At 48.3% G+C, this 18,020-nt stretch overlaps 6 protein-coding genes across 6 annotated transcripts; 3 read left to right on the top strand and 3 right to left on the bottom strand.

Moving 5' to 3' along the window:
- Window positions 1-7,298: 7,298 nt before the first annotated feature.
- CLAFUR5_09513 (Cytochrome P450 monooxygenase virE) lies at window positions 7,299-8,990 on the bottom strand (the record flags this gene model as incomplete). Its single annotated transcript, XM_047908661.1, has 3 exons — window positions 7,299-7,981; window positions 8,035-8,559; window positions 8,615-8,990. The coding sequence occupies 3 exons, from the start codon at window positions 8,988-8,990 to the stop codon at window positions 7,299-7,301; spliced, it is 1,584 nt and encodes a 527-aa protein (XP_047766267.1).
- Window positions 8,991-9,798: 808 nt separating this feature from the next.
- CLAFUR5_09512 (Putative vacuolar protein sorting-associated protein TDA6) lies at window positions 9,799-11,643 on the bottom strand (the record flags this gene model as incomplete). The annotated part of the gene is made up of 1 exon (XM_047908660.1): window positions 9,799-11,643. The coding sequence occupies one exon, from the start codon at window positions 11,641-11,643 to the stop codon at window positions 9,799-9,801; it is 1,845 nt and encodes a 614-aa protein (XP_047766436.1).
- Window positions 11,644-12,997: 1,354 nt separating this feature from the next.
- On the top strand, window positions 12,998-14,272 carry CLAFUR5_09511 (uncharacterized protein; the record flags this gene model as incomplete). Its single annotated transcript, XM_047908659.1, has 1 exon — window positions 12,998-14,272. The coding sequence occupies one exon, from the start codon at window positions 12,998-13,000 to the stop codon at window positions 14,270-14,272; it is 1,275 nt and encodes a 424-aa protein (XP_047766484.1).
- Window positions 14,273-14,366: 94 nt separating this feature from the next.
- On the top strand, window positions 14,367-14,968 carry CLAFUR5_09510 (uncharacterized protein; the record flags this gene model as incomplete). Its single annotated transcript, XM_047908658.1, has 2 exons — window positions 14,367-14,636; window positions 14,822-14,968. The coding sequence occupies 2 exons, from the start codon at window positions 14,367-14,369 to the stop codon at window positions 14,966-14,968; spliced, it is 417 nt and encodes a 138-aa protein (XP_047766485.1).
- Window positions 14,969-15,035: 67 nt separating this feature from the next.
- Window positions 15,036-15,318, bottom strand: CLAFUR5_20278 (uncharacterized protein; the record flags this gene model as incomplete). Its single annotated transcript, XM_059463114.1, has 3 exons — window positions 15,036-15,156; window positions 15,219-15,245; window positions 15,299-15,318. The coding sequence occupies 3 exons, from the start codon at window positions 15,316-15,318 to the stop codon at window positions 15,036-15,038; spliced, it is 168 nt and encodes a 55-aa protein (XP_059319116.1).
- A 698-nt stretch (window positions 15,319-16,016) lies between these two features.
- Window positions 16,017-17,969, top strand: CLAFUR5_09509 (Citrate exporter 1; the record flags this gene model as incomplete). Its single annotated transcript, XM_047908657.1, has 1 exon — window positions 16,017-17,969. The coding sequence occupies one exon, from the start codon at window positions 16,017-16,019 to the stop codon at window positions 17,967-17,969; it is 1,953 nt and encodes a 650-aa protein (XP_047766568.1).
- Between the last annotated feature and the right edge of the window lie 51 nt (window positions 17,970-18,020).

Below are 18,020 nucleotides of genomic sequence, written 5' to 3'. Positions count from 1 at the left end.
GTTTCACCCTCGACAAAGTCGTATTAGAGTTATTCCTCTTTAGAACAAAAGGAAGGTAGACTAGAGGCCGTACCCGCATTATATAGGAAGCTATAGCCGTACTATAGGTATATATAAGACGTAAAAGAGCCTAGTAAGGCACTATTAGACTCCGAGTTAGGGAGCCTATACTAATACCTTAGACAAGTAGGCGAGTTTACTAAGAAGAGTCGCTCTCCGGACATCGCGTTCGTATCGACTAACTGTTTATTCTAAGAGAGCCGTAGTGTCTTAGAAACCCCCTCTACTAAGAGAGTTACGCTATAGTGTCTTAGCACTAACACTATCCTTACGACCGACTTTCCTCGCTTTCTAGTAGATAGCCATTCTCTCTACTATTAACCTCGCGTTCGGTTCACCTCCTATCGATCTAATCGCGTACGACCGAATACATCCTTTTACCTAAGGGTAGCTAACCTGTCCCTTAACTTATAAAAATAGAGAACGAGACTAGGTTTATAAGAAAGAGAGTAGTACCTCTTCTAACAAGAGAGAACCACGAAACATAGTTCAAGCTAATAAGAATATACCTAGTATTAAAGTAGGTTAACTAGGTCCTCGAAGACATTATTACGGACATTCCCGCTATAACCCTATCTATAGCGACACCCTCTATATCATCGGAGTCATCCCTTCCTTTAGATTAAGCAATAAGGAAGGCATCGTATAGACGGTATAATGTAACGGCCCTGTATAAGATATACATCTGTCTATCGATAGATAACTAAGAGATGATATACGAGATCCGGTATACAAAGGAGTTATAGGAATAGGCTGAAGCTAAATATAAGAGAAGACTTCTCGCTACTAGAAGAAGTTTGCTTTAGCAATATACTAATTTCGTAATAACAGAGGACTAGTTAATAGATGACGGAGCTTAGCTTAATTATAAGGAGGGCTATTTCAATCTCGCCTTAGTTCTAAGACATTAAGACTAAGGACAGAAAGATCTAGCAACTCTTAGTAGCTCTACTAGACTCATTTGGCTCAATTCGCGATACAATTGATGCCTAGGTAAATCTCTTACTACAAGACATTCTTATAATCCTTAGGGAGAAGCAAGAATCAATAATTTATTAAGGGACAGCTATGTTCGCTAAGAAGGGTTTCTAGGGCAAGCTTACGTACTATCTCTATAATAGTGACTATTTTATAAGCAAGTGCCTACACCTTTCTACAGCTTAGTAGGCTATTAGGAACAAGGACAAACTAGCTAGGGTTACCTACCCTACTAAGAGACAACCGTTACTACCTCGTAGGAGGTTATTATTACTAAACCTTCGTAATGTCCTTAAGGTAATAACGGACCTTATAAGGTAGATAAAGGAGAGCCGTAAGCTAAAGGCCTCCTCTAGTAAGCCTATAAGGGCCTATACGACCTAGGAAGACGTATTAGACTCTAAGATACTATTAGAAGATGATGATGTTAATAAGGTTGCCTATTCTACTATAGAAGCTAAAGGTAAGTACCCCTCGTCCGAGTGGTTACTTGACTCTTATACATCATTATATATGACTAACTAAGATTCACTATTTAGGACACTAAAGCCTCTTTAAAAGAGGAAGTAGATCAAGGTTAGGGGTGGCTATCTACAAGCTATATATATAGGAAGTATAGTAATAGGTAGTCCTTCTAGAAAGCAAATTGTCTTAGAAAATGTCCTATTTGTTCCTAGCCTTAGAGTTAGTCTTGTTTCGTAGAATCAGTTTAGCTAATAGTTTGCTATCTTACTACCTAGTTTCACCCTAAAATCCTTGTCTAGTAAACCCGTTGTCTAGACTAAACTTCGAGGAGGAGTACCGTTTATCTACTCGATCTCGGAAATTCTTAAGCTATAGTATACTAGTATACTCTCTTAAGAACGTGACGGTATCGCTATAGCTAATACTAAGTCCGAAGATTAGTAGGAGCTATAGTATAGAAGATGTACACACCTTAGCAAGGGACTACTAAGAAACCTATATAGAGTTACTAATAAGAAAGATCCTATTCCTGTTCCTTCTAAACACTAGAATTATAAGGTCTGCTCCCTTATAAATATAAGGAAGTTCAAAGGACCTACTATAGAGAGGAAAGGGGAGAGGCTGGCCCTTATCTCTATTGACATCTATAGGCCTTTTCAGGATGTAGTCTCTAGGCTAGGATACAAATATTGGCTTGAGATTGTAGACAACTTCTCTAGGAAGAAGTGGGTAATCCCTTTGAAGGCTAGGAGCGACGCTCCTATAGCCCTACGGGATTAGAAGGTCTAGGCAGAACGGTAGTCAAGGTTCTTTCTGTCTACGATCCGTAGTAATAGTATAAAGGAAATTCTCGCCTTGCTAAAAGAGTAGGAGAAGGAGTTTGGCACTTAGATAGACACAACTAATGCCTACAACTCTCTTTAGAATAGACCTATAGAAAGGTCAATTCAAGCCTCTAAGAATATAGTCCGGGCTATGCTTAAAGACTCTAGTATACTAGTTAAGTTCTAGCTAGAAGCTTTGTAAGCATAGACTATAATTAGAAACAGACTGCCTAATAGTCCGATCATTAATAGTATTACTCTTTTACTAGAAGAAGCCTTTACTAGCTAAGTACCGTTAGTCGACTATTTCCGCGTCTAGGGATACAAAGCTATAGTCTATATAGACCTAAGAGCCTAACCTTAAGGCTTAAGGAGAGACAAGTTAATGAACCGAGGAAAAGAAGCCGTGTTTATACGCTACTTAGAAAACACTACAAAACAATAGCTGTTCTAGGATCCCGATATAAAAGCTATAAAAGCGTATAGTCACGTCGACTAGTTTAAGAATAAGAAGGGGGGAGATATAGATCTTAGTATCACCTTTACTAACCAGCCGAGTCGAGCGCTATAGCGTAATCCTATTAGGAGGAAGCCCTTTAGGGCGAAATTTTCCGATAGGGGATTATTAGAAACACCGTTACGAAGGCTAGGAGAAAATATTAAAACACTATCGAAGGCCGATAACGGTAGATCTATACAGAACCTACCCGAGTCATTAATACTATAGCAACCGCTGTCTATACAACTTCCCCCTCCCCTAAAGGATATTAGGGAATACTAGAAGTTTAGAGATTAGGGTACTCTAATAAAAGAAAAAGAAGATGTCGTTTAGTTCGACCTATCCGAATACCTAGCGCCACCTCAGGTTATAGATAATAAGAGGTTAAGGGGGGACGGAGATAATAACTCTAAAGAGTATAAGGCTAAACACTATAAGGCTCTTATCGCCTAGATGTTCTATCTAGACCCTATAATAAGCTAGGTAGAGGAGATTCTAAACGACGTAGAAGAACATACATTTGCTACTATTAGGCAGGCCATAGCCTATTAGTAGGAAGTGCTAATCCCAAAGTCCTATAAGGTAGCCGTAGGAGACCCCGAATAGAGACATATATAGAGAGAGGTAATCGAGAACGAACTTATTGCCTTAGTAAGTAACAATACCTAGGAAGCAGTTGTACCGCTAAAGGGTACGAATCTAATTACTTCTAGGTAGGTCTTTGATATAAAAAGAATGATTAGTAGAGCTATTAAGAAGTTCAAGGCAAGACTAGTTATAAGAGGGTTTTTATAGAAATATAGGGTTAACTTCGAAGAGACCTTTATACCTACTATTAGACATAATACTCTCCGAGTATTTATAGTAGTAGTATATAAGAGAGATCTCGAGATACACCTAGTAGATGTGAATAATGCTTTTACCTAAAGTAGCCTCCTTAAAGACATCTATATAATCCTACCCCTAGGAGTTGAAGCACCTCTAAACATAGTGTTCAAGGTTCTACGAAGCCTTTATAGGCTTAAGCAAGTAGCTAGAGACTAGAACAAGCTCTATATTACGAAGCTAGAGAAGATTAGATTTACCTAGTCCTAGGTAGATCTATGCCTATATATCTAGACGGATAGAGACCTTATAGTCCTTACCTATATAGATGACATACCTATTATAGCTCCGAAGCTATTAGATGTTCAGTAGTTTAAGGCTAAGCTTAGAAAAGTGTTTAAGATTAAAGATCTTAGTAAACCTACGAAGATCCTAAGAATAAGGATTATAAGAGACAGGTCCTAAGGCACTTTAAAGCTTGATTAAGGACACTATATCTACGCTAACTTAGCTAAGATGAATATAGCTAGAGAGAAGGCTACGCTAACCTACTCACCTATAGAGAGCTACGAGCATTTAGTACCTACGGCACCTATAGATAAGAGGTACAACAAATAGGATTACTAGAGCTATAATAGTACCTAGATATAGCTAATAATAATAACAAGGCTAGACTTAGCATTCCCCCTTAGAAGAATTAGCTTATATGTTGCTGATCCCTCGTAGTAGTATATAAAGGCTTTGAAGAAGCTCTCCCGATACCTACGGTCGTACCTAGACCTAGGTCTTATATATAGAAAGGGAGGGGGCAATCTCTAGGGATACTCGGACTCTAACTACGCTATAGACAAAGTGGATAGAGTCTTAATTCTAGGATACGTATAGTTCCTTTATAGATCACCTATATCCTAGATAAGTAGGAAGCAGAAGTCTATTATAACATTAATAATAGAAGCTAAGTTCATAGCTATAAACGTAGCCGCAAAGTAGTCACAATTTCTTGCTACTGTCCTTAGGGAAATAGGGTGCCTAGAACTAGTGGGAAAGAGCTCTTTCTAGCCGAGTATAAGAGTAAGTAAGGGCACTGTTGACGAGCTAAGGCCAGTTAAGCTTATAGGTAATACCTAAGCCGCTTTAATACTTATTAAAGATACCTATATATATAAAAGGTCAAAGTATATTAATGTTATATATAACTATACTAGACATCTCTAGTAGTAGAAGAAGATTATAGTAGACTACTACTATATAAAGGACATAGCTACTAATAGGTTAATAAAGCCCCTTAATAGCTAGTAGTTCTAAAACTTTATAAGGTAGCTCTAGCTTACGTAAAGGGATTATAGGAGACCATATAGCCTAAGTAGGAGTGTTAAGAACATATAGGCCGTAGGACAAGTATATAGGTGTAGGTGTATTATGTGACTAGATCACGTGACTAGGGTTTACTAGCCTATAGGCTAGTAAACATCCGGACACCTAGCATCTACCTATACTAACACCGGCGATACTATATATAGATACACACTATCCTATTAGGTCCTTCTTCGTCTTTCGTATAATCCGCCGTCTTCTACTACTACGTAACTCGTACCTATTTAATAGTAATAAACGCCGCCGCGAAATAATCCTAGTTCCTAGCGGCTATCCTCCGAGAGATAAACTACCCGGGGCTAGTAGGAGACTACTCTTTCTGACTAATAGTCCTAGCCGATAAGAGTACCGTCGACGAACTAAGACTAGTACGCCTTATAGAGGATAACTAGGCGGCTCTAACCTTAGTTAAGGACGCCTATATCTACGAAAGATCTAAGTATATTAATGTTACCTATAACTATATTAGGCACCTCTAGTAGTAGAGGAAGATTAAAGTAGAGTACTACTATACTAAGGAGATAGTAGTAGATAGTTTGACTAAACCGCTAGCCGGTCCCTAGTTCTAGACCTTTATACGATAGCTATAGCTAGTATAGTAGGAACAATCGTTCCTTACCTTACGACCTAAGTAGGAGTATTACGAATTTAGGTTAGTAGGTATGTCATACGGTACTAAAACTAACTTAGTATATACTAAGCTAGTCGAGACAATAGTACGGTAATACTACCGAGATACCGTACGAATAGTAGGAGCGACTTAGAGGACCTAAAGTTGCTTAGCTAGTTAGTACGAGACTGTCGGAGGAACTGCCGTCGTAGGATAAGATATAGGTGAAACCGATAAGGCGTAGTGAAATAGAACTAGGACTAGAGTAATATCCCTCTATATAGGTATAAGAGACGTAGTCTCTATACCGATAGTAGAGATACCTTTAGTACTAAATACCGTTCTACTATATACCTTCGTATACTATATTAGTCCTTCCTCCTTCCCTATTACGTATCCTGACTTCCGTGTATATATATACTATATCTATTTAATAAATATTCTATTATTAAAACTTAAGGCTACGTACGCTAAGAATTAGGTGACTAATTAGTTACCTATAGCCTCTTTAAGAGCAACACTTGTCTATTCTAGATAGATATATATAATATATAACCTGCTTTTAAAACACCCTATATAAGCCCGTATAATAACTTCCTATACTTCTAACGTAATATCTATTAGTCCTACCGCGTATACTCCTCGAAGGAAGGCCTTAAATACGCCTATAAAGACGTTAATAGGGGACCTCCTAATTACGAGCTACTATAGTAACTAGAGGTAGATTTTACTACTCCTAGTACTACTCGTAGGCTTTAGTAATAAGGTCCTCCTCCTTATAGTAGATAGAAGCAACTATAATAATAACTTTATCGCGTTATAGTACGAAAGAACGCGTATATTAAGGTATAGGAATAGGGATTATTGTTAAGGTAGTAGTTATTATTAAGGTGGCCGACACCCGCTTCGCGGGTCGGGGAGCGACACGGTTAGCGGAGCGGTAGAAACACCTCGCGTAGCCTATACACCTCGCGTAGCCTATACACCTCGCGTAGCCTATACACCTCGCGTAGCTTATACACCTCGCGTAGCATGCCCGGCGAGGGCAAAGGGGGGTCTAGGGGGTCTCCCCCGGAAACAAAGAGGCGGATCTACACTATGCTAGGTTAAGAAACAGATTGCGCCCGAGCAGTCGATACGGCAGTAGATGCTATAGTCGATACGGCAGTAGATAGATCAAACAAAGAGCGCCTTCGTCGGACTCTACGAGGCTTGGCTCTGCCGCCTCGTAGCACATTTTATGAAAGAAGATATACCTACTAGGAAATGCGCGTTACGGGTCGGAATTTGCGAGTACACGTTGCGGGGATGACTTCTAGCTTCTCTAAGATCACACTTTCTTTTTATGTCGTCGACCTTGTTAAGGTATGGTTAACGATTTTTTGGAGCACATGAGGATTCTGGTTCTCTTTTGTACCAGAAAGACTGCTCCTGGTACTTTATGTCTTGAGACCCAGCAGGTGAGGCATATGCAGCCGTGCCGCCATAACATCGACTGCTACAGCAAACACATTTTCGCCTTGAGAAAGACATCCTTGCTGTCCATGCTAAACATCAGTTCATGAGTGGCGTGTTGATTGAAGAGTCTACAGAAGAGAAGGAATTGCCTTACACAGCCAGCTTGTAAAATTGACACGGGCCAATTCACCTTCCAAATCCTCCATCATCTCCCCAACAACGGATCACTCCTCCTATTCACCTCAATCTCCCCCTCCAAAACCCGCAACCTCTCCTCGCTCCTCGCCTCCACCTCAAACGGAAACCAATTCGGCTGCACATTAAACCCAGCAGTATAATCATACCACGGCGGCACAATCTCCCTACCCTCCCCATCCCTCTTCTTCCTCACATCGCACATCCAAGCCACCCTCGCAACCTGCAAATACAAACTCCTCTCCGCAATATTCCGACCCGGACAAATCCTCCTCCCAAACCCAAACGCCGAATAGTTATGCATATTCGGATACGTCGTGAGCGGTTCCCGATATGTTGGATACGATGGATCCAGCCATCGTTCGGGTTTGAAGGTCTCCGGATCTGGGTATAAAGCTGCTTCGCGGTGGATGGCCCATTGGTTTGCGTGGACGTTGGTGCCGGCGGGAATGAAGATGCCGTTGTAGACGTCGTCGCGGATGGAGTAGTGGGGGACTCCGCCGGCGGTTACGGGGCGCCAGCGGAGGACTTCTTTGATTACGGCGCGGACAAGGGGGAGGTGGGGCATGTCGTCGAGGGTTGGGAGGCGGGTTGGGCCGCAGACTGAGTCGACTTCGGTTTGGAGCTTGGTTAGCCACTGGGGGTGCAGGACTATGGCGAGGAGGAAGGACATCATTGCTGCTGCTGTTGTTCCTGGAGGGACATGTCAGCCATGACTAGAACGCGAATTGGATAGGATTCCTCACCTGCACCAGCTTCAAACAGCGTTCCGATCACATACGCCGCCTCATCCTCACTGAGCTTGAAATCCGACTTCCTCTCCAGATAATCTCGAAACCAACACTGTGGCGCAGTACCAGCCTTCATCTCGTCCCTAACATCATGCAACAGCTTCCTAAAAAGCCTCAGATCTCGTTGATGCAATCCTTCAAGCTCCTTCTTGAACGGTGCTATCGCTCTTGGAAGGTTCATCAGGAATGGAAATACATCAACAAGATATGCACCAGGCGAAGCAACGCGCTCAACAGTGTGCACTACCTCAATGATCTGTCGCACAATGTCCTCGTCGCCAGTTTGAACAGTCTTGCCGAATGCTAGGCGGAAGATAATGCCGGAGGAGTATCGCTCGAACCAGTGTTCGTATCTGCTGGGATCCTTGATCAGGTCACGGAGCATTCTTGCTGATTCGAGGGTTTGGGTCTGTTGGTAGTTGCCAACAACGGTGGCGTTCGTGACTTGGTGCATGACTTTACGTCCATCACGCCAGGTATCTGGAAATACTGGTTAGCAATCCTCGGATTCAGACTGAGGGCCTATTATTCATACCATTGTAAGGCCAAAACAACGGCCTCAAATCATTCGACAACAATTTCACGGCAGCCGGCAACTGCTCTCGACTTGAATAAATCCCACCTCTCTCACGAAGTAAATCATTCGCCACCTTCTCAGTCGACGCAACATAATGATCCTTGCCCGCAACACTAAACCTGAAAAGCGGTCCATACCGATCCGACCACTCTTTGAACTTCAACCACGAATGCTTCGCCGGTATATCTGGCAAATTACCCACGAGCAGTCTTCCAGGAGGACCGGGAGGATACTCGCTGCCCTTCCGCGGCGTGGGACGGCTGTTTGATGTGAGGAGAAAGAAGCCCACCACGGCGAGTGCGGCGATGGCGAGGAGGAAAGATATGTATGCCATAGTGCATTACTGTACTTACGAGGACATTCCGCTTGAACGAGCTTTTAGCGAAACATATAGTAGGTGCAGTCGATCTCACCGTAAGTTCGGGCTGGCAATGCATGTACCCGTGCTCCGTGAACGTGCTGCATTTGCCGTACGTTGCTCCCAGGTGCCTGTGACAGGTGCGGAGATGTTGAAACTCAGCTTAGGGCAGCTTGAGCGCTGGGCCGAATGGGTATGGGATGAGCTCTCATGGTCATGATGACTGTACGTGGGATAGTCTCGTAGCCGTCGATGGCTTGCATGTGTCGTCGATGAAAGGGCTGTTTCATGCGATGTTGGAGATGGAAAGGCCGACAGGAAAATGTCAAGACCGAAGAACGGCGAGACGGCAGCCCGTGCTTCGAAACAAGCATCTGCTAAAGAGCTTGATATTGCTATGGGTGAGATATGTATGCTGTGAGCGAGATGGATTGAGATTGCAGAATCATGCCTGAGGGATCGATGAGCAATGTACAGGTTTCAAGAACGGAGCCGCCAAGTGCACGCAGACTTTGTTAGGAAAGTGGCCATTTCAAAACTTCATTCTCATTCAGAGATCTACATAGCAGAATCAGATCCCCACGGTGACCGCCATCCATGATGCAAGCGCCCCCATCTGTCTGTGTCTATCACATGTGCATCATGCACGTCTGTATCAATGTATCGCCAACATTGCCATATCCATCGCCATGCCCGCCATGAAAGCATAGGGTATCATAAGGTGATCAAGAAAACTCGTCCATGCGCATCCAGTATCCAAAGGCGACCGTGCCTCGTCTATCGCTTATCGCGTCCACATAGAAAACATTTCCATCTCACTGTCATCGGTCGAATTCCCACCTGGTAGCGTCCCATCCTCGACATCTTCCTCGGGCGGCGACCCTGCTGCGGCCTTGTGTCCGCCTAGCCAGTTGCGGACTTCGCATTTGCCTCGACCTTGGCAGACTGCTCTGCGGCCTAAGTTCTTGAACTTGGGACCTGTCGGACCATTGACGTAGTGGTATTGGCCGGCGATGCGGTACTGGCGTGGATCGGATAGTGGGTAGTACTTGTCACCCCAATGGCCGCCGTAGTCGAACCAACCCACGGGTGAATTAGGATTAAGCGTTGATGCTCGTACTTTTAGGTCTTTGGGGTCGTAGGTGTAGGATTGCACGTTCAAAGTCGGATCCCATAATGGTCCTCGGTCGGTCTCATCGTGCAGAATCCCAAAGGGCAAGATGTAGGGCTGTAGACCAGGCGTTCCGTACATTGCGTGAGAGCCGATGGCGCTGTAAATAACAGGTCGTTTGGCGTGTTGGGCGGCGGTTTCGTTGCTCCAGCTGCCAATCATGGTACCTGTGCCATCATAACTTGGGATGTACTTTTCCAGAGCACTCCAGGTATATGCTTGACCAAAGTCGTGCTCAGACAAGAAAACTTGGTAGGGCTTCCCATTTCTGAAACGCACGCAAGTGTGTTCCCAGTCGCCAACATGGTTGCCGAAGCGAATGTTGAACACTTTCTGGCCAAGGTTGAAGGAGTAGAAGAAGAACCAGAAGGCGTCAACAATGCCATCTTCCTTCGGCACAACGACCAGTATAACTGGTGCACCACTCCTGCCACCAGGGTCTGGCGCATTCTTGTCATTGTTGAAATCGAGCGCTCGGCGCAGGTCTTGATGTGGACCACGAGGCGGATTGTACGGATCATAGCAATCACCTGACACTGGATCGCAGGGATCGCCACAGTAATCGTCGCCTTGACCGCACCATCCGTAGATAGAGCAGCATCCTCCAAATTTGCTTCCTGTGCAAGTAAAGCCGCTGCTGCCGCCACAGCGACCATCTGTGCTCGGTGTGAGGACTGCAGGGTAAGTCTTCGCTGAGACGTCTTGCTCGGCGTGCTTTGCATCGAATTCAGCTAGGGCTTGCTGCTTCGCTGAATCCAGATCAAAGTCCTCAAGATCGTCCAGGTTCGGATATTCATGATCGATGTCGCTATCATCAATCGGGTCGGGTGTGCTAGGGATGTTCTTTCTTCCAGCGAGCCACTTGGGCCACTCCTCTGGGTTGTCGTCGCTTTGCAGGTACATGAACCTGCCATGTTCGCCTTCGGCATAGCCGTTCAAATCATTCAGATTCGTTAGATTGCGGTCTTGGTTGAGATCGAGGATTTTCGAGTAATTCAGGTAAGGTGATGTGTGTATGAGGTGCTCGCCGATGTCGCCAGGCCAAAACTCCTCGCCAGAGAATAGGTGAACATAAGGTGCATGGTCCAGCACGTATTGCGGTATTTCTCTGCGCTGCACTTCTTCTCTTGACCACGAGTCCGGCTCTTCTGTGCCTGAGTGCCACCATTGATTCGGGTCGGGAAAGTTGGGCGGCACTTCGATTGACGTCTTGGACCATGTCCATCCACCTTTCCAGATGTAGTGTTGCAATCCACACACTCCGATCCACCTGCATGCTTGTCGGTCCAGCCAGTTCTTGCTGGTCGCGACCCACGCCGCGTTCTCTGCGATCTCGTTGAGATTGGAGTTCTTGGTGAGGTGGACGACGATGCCGGTGAGGATGATGTAGACGAGGGCAAGACCAAGGAAGTACTTGAGGAATTGCCGCCCGCTCGGGCGCCTGAACTTCCAGTTCATGGGCGGCGCACGATGAAGCGTGGGTGGTGGTCCAACGGTCGCGGAGATATGCGGAAGTAGCGTAGGGCTCTATTACTGCCGGATCATCGGGATGCGGAGGTGGAGTAGATAGCGGTGGGATGCTCGTGGTGGGCGATGTTGCGTAGTGTGTGTCGCCGAACGCTGCAGATGGCTGTGAGGCAGAAGCTGGAGACAATGTGCAAGAAGCGAAGGGCGCCGTCGGATTGGTAAGTTGTGAGGTAGATCAAGAGGTAAGAATGGTAAGACTACGGCAGCAGCGGCTAGTATGAGCAGCTACTACGAGTCTACGAGGCACGGAGGCCGGATAGGCTGGAGGCTGGATGCACCGAGTGCAGTAGTGGTAAGAGCGGTTCCTGACCGCCGAGACTGAGACTGGTGGGCTGTTTCTTGAATCTTCCTGCGGGAATCGGGATGGACGAGGACTGACTAAACGAAGCCAAGTCAGCGTCAGTTGGCGGACGAAGAAATGTGCCCCAAGTCGCAGCGCAGTCGATGCGTGCGTGCGTGCGTGCGTGCTATGGCCGTCCACGCAGCAGTGCTCGTGATGTAATGGTAGGGTTCAGTCGCTGGCAATCGATAAGTGAGGCAGCGGGTGTCGCGGAACGGTTGGCAGGAAGCGATGCTTCTTCAGTAAGTATTGGTAAGGCGACCATCGGACTTGGTTGAAGATTTGTTCCTGTCAGGACCGAGATCGTATCTCACTGTGAATGCTGCTGAGATGGCGCAAACAAGGTGGGTGGGTGGACAGACCCGAGGGTGCATAGACTACAGGACAAATCTGCGCGTCTTGTCCCATTCAATAGCCGGTCTTTTGTCGCATTGCCGGCGCCCACAAAGAGACGCTTGATACTTGATACGGTGTGCCAGCAGCGGCCGACCAACAGCAGCGCCAGTAGGCAGCACCTGGCGTGCAGCAGTGGCAGGCTTGCTTTCGGGAGAGACCACGAGACATCACATGCGTCACGGGCTGGCATCGGCAGCGTCCGCATTGCATAACAATCCCTGCCCGATCGGACTTGTGCATCTCAGTACCCTCGTACCAATCACTGCTGCACCACTGGACGACCAGTACCAATCACTGCTGCACAACTGGACGACAAGCACCACAACCACCAACAACACCGCAGGCCTGGAAGGTCGGACTGTCAGCACACACATACCACACACTCGCACATGTGAAGCAGCAACACTCCAACTTTGATGCCACCAAGCCGAACTGCGTCCCGCCGAGTCAGCTTACGAATTAATTGACTTTTCACCAAGACCATCTCGTACGATTACCTCACATCACGGGACCTGGTGCTTCTCTCGCCAAACCCCAACCAAGACAATCATGGGTCAGCCCATGGCACAGGATCCTGCCGCCTATGTATCGAATGTCGGCAACCATGGAAACAGCGTGGACGTGGACGAGGACGGCGACGACTGGGAGTACGAATATGATGGCCACGAAACAGAGGACTTCTACTTTACGCTCGACTTGACCACTCATGTACCCAATGCATTAGTGCAGGCTGAAGCTTCCCTACAAGGACGTCACAAGACTCCCGTCAACAGCTCTGCGCGACATTCCACGGCTGTCGACGCGCCGAACGGCCAAAATGCCGACTCATCCGACGAGGAAGACGAGCCATCTGCCGGACAGCTCCAAATCGTGGACCTTTACACGACACGGCCGCTCGTGAAGCTCGACGAGAATGTCTACACGTGCTCGTGGCAAACCGACCTTGGCACTCAATTCCATGTTGCAAAGGCTGGCGATGTCAACGACAAAGTGCGACGCGCAGGAACCGTCCTCGACATCATTAGTACTTCGCAGACAAGGCTCATAGGCATACCCGTTACATTGCAGCCTCGAAACGATACTCGTAGGTCGCGGACACCCGGCGCATCAGCAAATCATGCACTCAGTATAGACGGGAGCGACATTGATGCTGATGAAACATCTGAGCGCTTCACGCCAGCTCCCGGCAGCGTGGCAGAACCAGGAAAGCCTTTACAGATCGACCGGACTCTGGTCAAGCATCAAGCTGGATCGGACCAGGCGTCATTCCTCGAGAGGTTGTCACAGATCAAGCTCAAGAAAGGCGAGACAGACCAGGTGCCTATCTTCAGTGTGAAGCAGTATCATCACGTAGATCCTGCAAAGCAGGCAGAACTCAAGCAAGCAGCTCGTGCACTTGATGCACAGAGGAGGGCTAAAGCCAAAGCGGAGGAAGTCGTGGCGACTGGTCAGCGTCCTCGCAAGCGAAGACGCAAATTGACACACGCAGAAAGGGGAATCGATCGTGGCAGCAATGCAGCCGGTGCTGGGCGGCCGGGGAGAGATGCTGTAACGCAGCGACTTGGTTTCAGCGATGAAGCGCCACCAGCAGATCGCAATGGTCGGTGGGCACGACAACAGCAGCCAGCTGAGGCGGGGCCTTCCACGATGAGCGACGCTCCAGATGCAGAGAACGAAAATGGTGAGCCTATCACTACTGCCGAGCAGACGCCAGGGACTGCCACACCAGTGACGCTGGATGCCACAGAACAAGATGCGTTACCGCCACAAGAGGGCAACAATACGATCGAACAGCCCGAGCTGATGCAGAAGGAAGGTACTTAAGACTCCAGAGCGCATCTACTTGATATTTTTGCCACCAAAGGACCTCATCTTCTTCTGAGAACCAACGAGCAAGTCCTGTTCCATCATATCCCCCATGCATCCAGGCCGCATCCTGGACAATCTCATCAACATCCCTGTGAAGCTCAGCACGATCACGAGTAGTAATTCCGTCGATATCCTCAATGTCAGACCAGGTCTTGGGATTCAACTTGCCATGATATATGGGATCTCGCCAGTCGGCGACTATGCCAGAGCCACTGAGGTGTATGAGCAAGGAGACTTCCTCGCGCTTCAGGACGCCATCGATGATGGCTTTGATGCTGGGTTCGTGTGGTCAGAGTTGCCATCGTCTTCCGGGCAAGCCGTCAGTCAAGAACGACAGAATGATTGCTCCCGGCTCAGCTGCGCCCAGATGCGTAGCCAATATTCGCTGACGACAACAGCCACAGCCCAACATCGCCAAGCTCAATCTCAGGCTCAACGATACTCACCCGCGTCGTCTCAGGCGAGCGTCACTGCCACATTGTGACTCAAATGACATCAGTGTAGGCGTTTCGAGCTCAGACTTCAAATGTGCTGGCATACGCCAAGCTCATCCCCAAGTTCAATCCCAGCCTGCAAGGCGCCGCCTGTCGCAGACCTACCATCCACGTGCAGATCCAGGACACTGCCAGCCGCCAAGTCTGGATGTCGTAGGAGCTCTGCACTTACGAACATCTACATCAGCATTCGCCGCAGTGTTGCTGATCACATCCCAGCTATCTTAGTCGCCGCGCACGACTTTGACGTCTGGGTAGAGCGTGGCGAAGCTGGAAGGTGGGTTGCGCAGCAGCGCTGCGATGTCATATTCTGGGTGCAGTTTCACGAGCGTGTCGAGGACGATACTGTGTAAATGAAGATCAGTATGTTTCTGACATCTCTTGAGGTTGGATGTGGTCGTTCTTACCCTCCAATGTAGCCCGTCCCGCCAGTGCTGCGATGGAAGTTAGCCGATGCTTTCAAAGGGCAGGTGCAGACTACGCTGACATGAAGATCTTAAGAGCCATGAGTGGATGGCCTTCTGTTCTTCTTGCACGTCCCTTTGCTTTGCGCATTCGATTAAGCGACTCTTACTGATTATGTTGGATCTTCATGATCTTGCCGCATTTCTAATCAGGTCTGCACAAAGCACGATATGACGATCTAGCGCGATCCCTTGTGCGGATCTCTGTTGCCAGTGATGGCCTTCGCATTGCACCCTGTCGACAGACGCATGGCCTTCCGAACAACCTTACATGCAGCAGCCAACGCAGAAAGACTGCTTCACGACCGTGATCGCGATATGTCTCCGTCTAAGAAGTCCCAAGCCATGCGGCTTTTCATGCTCGAGATGGTTGAAACACATTGCCAATGGAATTTCACCAAGCGGTCAGGCTGAGCTTCAAATCGATTGCTGCAACAGCAGCAGTGGAGGCTTGCTTCATTCCCACAGGCGACGTTGTATTTCTAGCTCAAGCTCAGAAGGACGGACCACTAAGAATTCACACAGATCATCGTTTGAGGACTGAGGACAACCCCTGCATATTTATCTTGGGATGTACGCAATATGCCGATACTTGGTAATCTTCTGCGCCTCTATAACTGCCTTCGCACCAACGGCGAATCCTCTTGATCTCTACGAAATCCGTTGGATGTGCTCCATCAGGCCAGTATACATCTGCTGCCCGCGTCACTCGAAGACTCCGACTCCATTTCGCGATCGACAATGACTGGAATCGAAAGCAGCACCAGGCTTTTGAACATGTCCTACCAGTACGGAGGCACATCGATGCGAATGCCACCGCATGTGTCGATGCAGGCTGATCGTCTTCCGCAACGACCACCACGAAAATCCTGGTCTAGGTTAAAAGCAATCGTGGCACCTGCAAAAAGTCCGCCCAACCACGCCTTACTCACCGGCTGGGACCTGGGACTGGCCGTCGTCGCTCTGAATTTCGTCAACGGAGTCGCCTTCGTCGACATCCTGGGTATCGGCGTGATCCAGTCAGCCGTCTCAGATCACTACAACGGCCATGACGCCGTGGACTGGAACACCACAAGCGCCCTGATCGGTGCCGCCGTCGGACAGTGTATACTTGGCTACATGAGCGATGTCTTCACCCGACGAAAGATGCTCCTCTTCGCGGTCGCCTTACTCTTTCTCGGCGCTCTGGGATGCGCTTCCAGTGCATCGACGTCGCATGCCGAGCTCTTAGTCCTCTGCCGAGCAATATGTGGTGTTGCAGTTGGCAGTATATCCAACCTGGTCAACATTTCCCAGAACGACATCTGCACAGAGGAGCAGAGACTCAACTTGCAAGGTGTACAAGGCACATCTGTCGCCCTCGGCAGCATCATTGGATCTCTAGCCGCTGCGCTCCTGCCACACTGGCGGCAGCTCTACTTCCTGGAAGCAGCTCTGGCTTTGGTCGCGATTTTCGCAATTTACAAGTTCTTACCTCCCAACAGAGACATGCCGGCCAGATCTGAGATCCGCAAAGAAGTGGGCAGAATCGACTACCTAGGTATCCTCACCGGCATGGGCTGGCTGATTCCAGGTCTTATCCTTCTGTCCAAATGGCGAAAGTTCGACACCCCAGTGCTCGTCGCACTTTCTGTCGTCGCCACCCTGAGCGCTGTGCTCTTTGGAATGCTCGGGTCGCGGACAGAACTGGCAGACGACCAGCCAAAGCCACCAGGCCTTCTCCGAAAACTGACATGCCGCCGCAGCCGCGCTATTGCGCCTTTCCGCCTCTTCAAGAACAGAACCGTGGCCGCCATCTACGCGCAGAACGTCCTCTTCGGCGCGGCGTTCTATTCGTTCGTCTACTTCGTCCCGGTCCAGGCACAAGTCGTTCGACAGGAGCCGGCGCTGACTGGGGTATACAAGTTGATCCCGTACTTCGTCACACACGCTGTGTGGTCGACTGTGTCCGCGAGAGTCATCAAGGTCTTCCAGTCGAAGGGCTGGGTGAGTTATTCGGTCGTCATGGGCTTCGGATTCTGCTGCTGGACTATCGCCATGGCGTTGCTGGGCTGGGACTGCACGCAGCCAGACTTTAGTCATTTCTATGGCTTTGCTGTTTTGGTAGGATTCGGCACCGGATCAGTCTTCCAGAACTCGGTCCTAGCCATCACGAAGCAAGTGATGAGTGATGATAAAGCCGTGGCGCTCGGCACGAGGAACGTCCTCCGCTTTGTGGGAGGCGCTATCGGGACAGGATTGTCGAGCATGACTATGCGCACGGTTGTGAGACATGAATTGCCAGATCGACTTGATCATGTCGCGGACTCGGCGGTGGCGGATCACTCCTACATCAAGAACTTGCCGGAAGTGGATCGGGCTCTGGTTAGAGCGGCGAATGCAAGGGGGATTGCAATCGTGTGGTACACTTTTGCTGGTGTGCTAGGACTCTGTGCGATACTGTGTGTGTTGATCAAGGATCGTGTGGCGAAGAAGGAAGAGGATGAGGAGAAGATCTTGAGGCCGGGGTCGAGTGATTCGCCTATACAGCCAGCGCCGTTGGATGATGAGAAGTCGAGGCCGGGGTCGGGTAATGCGTCCATGCTATCGACGCCTCTGCCTGCGTACTTGGGTCGGAATGGCAGCGAAGATTCTGTCCAGAGGGCGCATCCTGCGGCACCTTCGGTGCACAGCACGCCGTTGGGGTGGTTGTAAGGAGGCATCTTGCTCGACTTTGCGAGTATGATCATGACGACGATAGAGGAC

This window comes from Fulvia fulva, chromosome 9 (genome assembly GCF_020509005.1).
Source record: "Fulvia fulva chromosome 9, complete sequence".
NCBI lineage: Eukaryota > Fungi > Ascomycota > Dothideomycetes > Mycosphaerellales > Mycosphaerellaceae > Fulvia > Fulvia fulva.
Note: the sequence above shows the minus strand (reverse complement) of the source record. Positions and strands in the feature narration are given on the sequence as shown.